At 43.8% G+C, this 3,684-nt stretch overlaps 1 protein-coding gene across 1 annotated transcript; it reads right to left on the bottom strand.

The window, feature by feature from the left end:
* Window positions 1–1,491: 1,491 nt before the first annotated feature.
* LOC145906904 (uncharacterized) lies at window positions 1,492–2,181 on the bottom strand. The gene has a single exon (XM_082994365.1). It carries the CDS (start codon window positions 2,173–2,175, stop codon window positions 1,492–1,494), a length of 684 nt encoding a protein of 227 aa, XP_082850491.1. The 5' UTR covers window positions 2,176–2,181.
* Between the last annotated feature and the right edge of the window lie 1,503 nt (window positions 2,182–3,684).

Raw genomic sequence — 3,684 nt, 5'->3', positions numbered from 1 at the left:
TGAAAAAGGCCAGTGGGCGCCAGGCATTGTCAATAAATTGTTGGAGGACAGCTCCAATGGAATGCTGTGACGCATCGGTAGTTACAGCGGTCGGCGCATCGGGTAAAGGGTGGTGCAACAGTGTGGCACGGGCTAGGGCGACTTTTCCCTCTGAGAAAGCCGAATTTAGCTTGTCACTCCAAATCAACTTTGTAGGATTGCCCGAAAGTGATTCGTAGATTGGTGACATTATGCGTGCAGCCCCAGGAATAAAACGATGGTAAAAGTTTACCATACCTGCGAATTCTTGGAGTCCTTTGATAGTAGTAGGGCGAGGGAAATTCTGAATGGCTTCAACCTTGTTGGGAAGAGGTCGTGCACCGTTGGTGTCAACCCGATGTCCCAGAAAATCAATTTTGGATACTCCAAACTGGCATTTGCCGAGGTTAATGACGAGGCCATGATCTGAAAGCTGCTGAAAAAGGCGTTTTAAATGGTCGTAGTGCTCGGAGAGGGACTTGCTTGCGACGAGTATGTCATCTAGGTAGACGAACACAAAATCCAAGGATTGACATACCGTGTCCATAAGTCGCTGAAAGGCTTGTGCCGCGTTTTTCAAACCAAAGGGCATGCGAAGAAATTCGAAAAGGCCAAAAGGCGTGATAACCGCCGTTTTCGCAATATCATCCGGTGCCACAGGAACTTGGTGATAGCCGCGAACAAGGTCAATTTTGGAGAAAACTCGACATCCGGCCAAACGAGCCGAAAAATCTTGGATGTGGGGGATAGCGTAACGATCAGGCTGGGTAGCAGAGTTAAGACGGCGGTAATCGCCGCATGGGCGCCACCCACCGGACGACTTTGGTACCATGTGCAGGGGCGAAGCCCATGGACTGGATGAGCGTCTAATAATTCCCAGTTGTAGCATGTTGTGAAATTCCTTCTTAGCGCGGGCGAGCTTTTCGGGAGGAAGTCGTCGAGCGCGAGAGTGCACGGGTGGTCCGCTGGTGGGGATGAAATGCTGAACTCCATGCTTAGGAAGCGACTGCGAGAAATGGGGAGAAGCTATCCCTGGAAATTCAGCCAACATTCGAGCATAGACCGATGTGCCTGCGGAAATGGCGTTAAGGTGGGGAGCCGATTGCGCTGCTTTGCCCAGTTTACTGCTGGAGAAGGTTTCGGCGTTGATTAGGCGTCGGTGCTTGAGGTCAACCAGAAGGGAATTTGCCCGCAGGAAATCAGCGCCGAGTAACGGCCGGGAAACTTCGGCCAGAACAAATTTCCATTGAAATTTGCCGGGAGGAAAATTCATGGTGACTAGACGTGAACCGTACGTTCGGATGTGAGTACCATTAGCAGCGACTAGAGCCTTTCCAGGAGGATTGGTGCGGCGCTCTAGTCCCGTGGGAGGTATGACGCTTTTCTCGGCGCCGGTGTCAACAAGAAAATTACGACCCGCTGAGCTATCCCACACAAAGAAAAGACTACTAACTGCGCCGGCCATCGTAGCAACTAATGATGGCCGGCCTCGTCGTTTCCCTGCAGTGCACAAGGGGGGCGGCACTTTATCGCATCTTTGCCGAAACGACGATGATAAAAACAAAGCGACTTCGGATCGGACATTATCTGTGGCAAACCTGATGAAGACTTGGAAGGTTTGCTGCGACGCACGTTGGAAAGTGCGAAATCCGTAGACGGCTGACTTCCTGTCCATATCGCATCAGCTTTACGTGCTAAGAGTCGCGAATCACGAAACTCCTCTCCTATCAGTCGTGTCCGTACATATTCTGGCAAGCGCTCCAAGAACAGTTCTTGAAAAACAAAACATTCCTTTTCATCACCAAGCAAAGCCAGCATGTCATCCATTAAAGCGGATGGCATTCTATCGCCCAAAGGGGGCATGTGTAGTAGCTGCCTGGCCCTCTGCGAACGCGTAAGACCAAAGGTGTCAATCAATCGTGCTTTAATTGACTCGTACTTGTCATCATTGGGCGGATTGTCCAGCAGGTTGAGTAGACGCTTTGCTGTGTCCTGATCTAAGGCCGAAACGACATAATAGTACTTCGTCTGATCGCCTGTAATGTTTTTCAGAGCGAACTGCGCCTCGGCTTGCCGAAACCAAACTCGTGGCTGAGCTGTCCAAAACAAAGGTAGCTTGATGGCTACAGCGTTCTCTGAGTTTGCGGTTTCATTCATAATGCAAAAAAACGTTTTTGCACGCTCGGGGTCACCAAATGTAGCGAGGTGTTTATTCGAGGTACAAACTAATGGAATGACACAATGGGCGAATAAACCACGAGGGACGAGAGTAAAAGAAAAAAGGCAATTTGTCCGGTTCGCTGTAGGAGCGCAAACGTAGTTAGAGAGGCCGCTACAATACCATGATTTCACATTAATTGTTTTATTCCTTCTTACAGTAATAGTATGTGTATGCATGTGTTAGTAGGCTTAAGTTTATATATTTTCTAACACTCACTGCAATATCCAGGTACTACATTTCCTCGCTGTACATTAGTTGAACCACACATCATCACAGCAGGAGGCTCAGTTAACAAAACAAACACTCAACAATCGACGTCCAGTTCATCAAATGGTTTGTATGGTATTATTTATTAACTATTATAGAATTTTAGTATTATTTAATTACAAAATTTTTATATCTATCTCTACTTAAACCTTCGCTTTTCTCACTGCATTGTATGGAAAACATAAGTAATATACCATGATTTCACATTAATTGTTTTATTACTTCTTACAGTAATAAGTATGTGTATGCATGTGTTAGTAGGCTTAAGTTTATATATTTTCTAACACTCACTGCAATATCCAGGTACTACATTTCCTCGCTGTACATTAGTTGAACCACACATCATCACAGCAGGAGGCTCAGTTAACAAAACAAACACTCAACAATCGACGTCCAGTTCATCAAATGGTTTGTATGGTATTATTTATTAACTATTATAGAATTTTAGTATTATTTAATTACAAAATTTTTATATCTATCTCTACTTAAACCTTCGCTTTTCTCACTGCATTGTATGGAAAACATAAGTAATATACCATGATTTCACATTAATTGTTTTATTACTTCTTACAGTAATAAGTATGTGTATGCATGTGTTAGTAGGCTTAAGTTTATATATTTTCTAACACTCACTGCAATATCCAGGTACTACATTTCCTCGCTGTACATTAGTTGAACCACACATCATCACAGCAGGAGGCTCAGTTAACAAAACAAACACTCAACAATCGACGTCCAGTTCATCAAAAGGTTTGTAATGTGTTTGTTCAATATAATTCTTTTCAACAATTTATCTACTTTGATACACCGATTTTTTTCCTGAATATGGTTGGTATGCGTAGTCTGAACAAAACTTTCAAGTTATCTTGCAACAGGAAAAGTTTTGGAAACTAGACAGCGTTAAGTAAAAAATCGTTACAAGGCTGAAATTATAAATTGCCATTATTTTTAGATTCTGGTCCTTTGTGCAGCACACTTCAATCAAGTAGTCGGCAAAACTTTTTTTCCAGTCGACAAAACTTTAAACGCACATAACTTTGCCGTTTCTCAATGGATTTCGATGATTTTTGATGACTATGCAATACAACACTGTTGTTCTGTCATAGTTCCACTTTTTGTCCGACAGTAGCGTTGCCCCGTCATAAATGATTTATTTAATTCGCCACAAACAACCACTG

Source organism: Ascidia mentula, chromosome 6 (genome assembly GCF_947561715.1).
Source record: "Ascidia mentula chromosome 6, kaAscMent1.1, whole genome shotgun sequence".
NCBI classification, from domain to species: Eukaryota; Metazoa; Chordata; class Ascidiacea; order Phlebobranchia; family Ascidiidae; genus Ascidia; species Ascidia mentula.
This window is presented reverse-complemented; position numbering and strand designations above follow the sequence as displayed.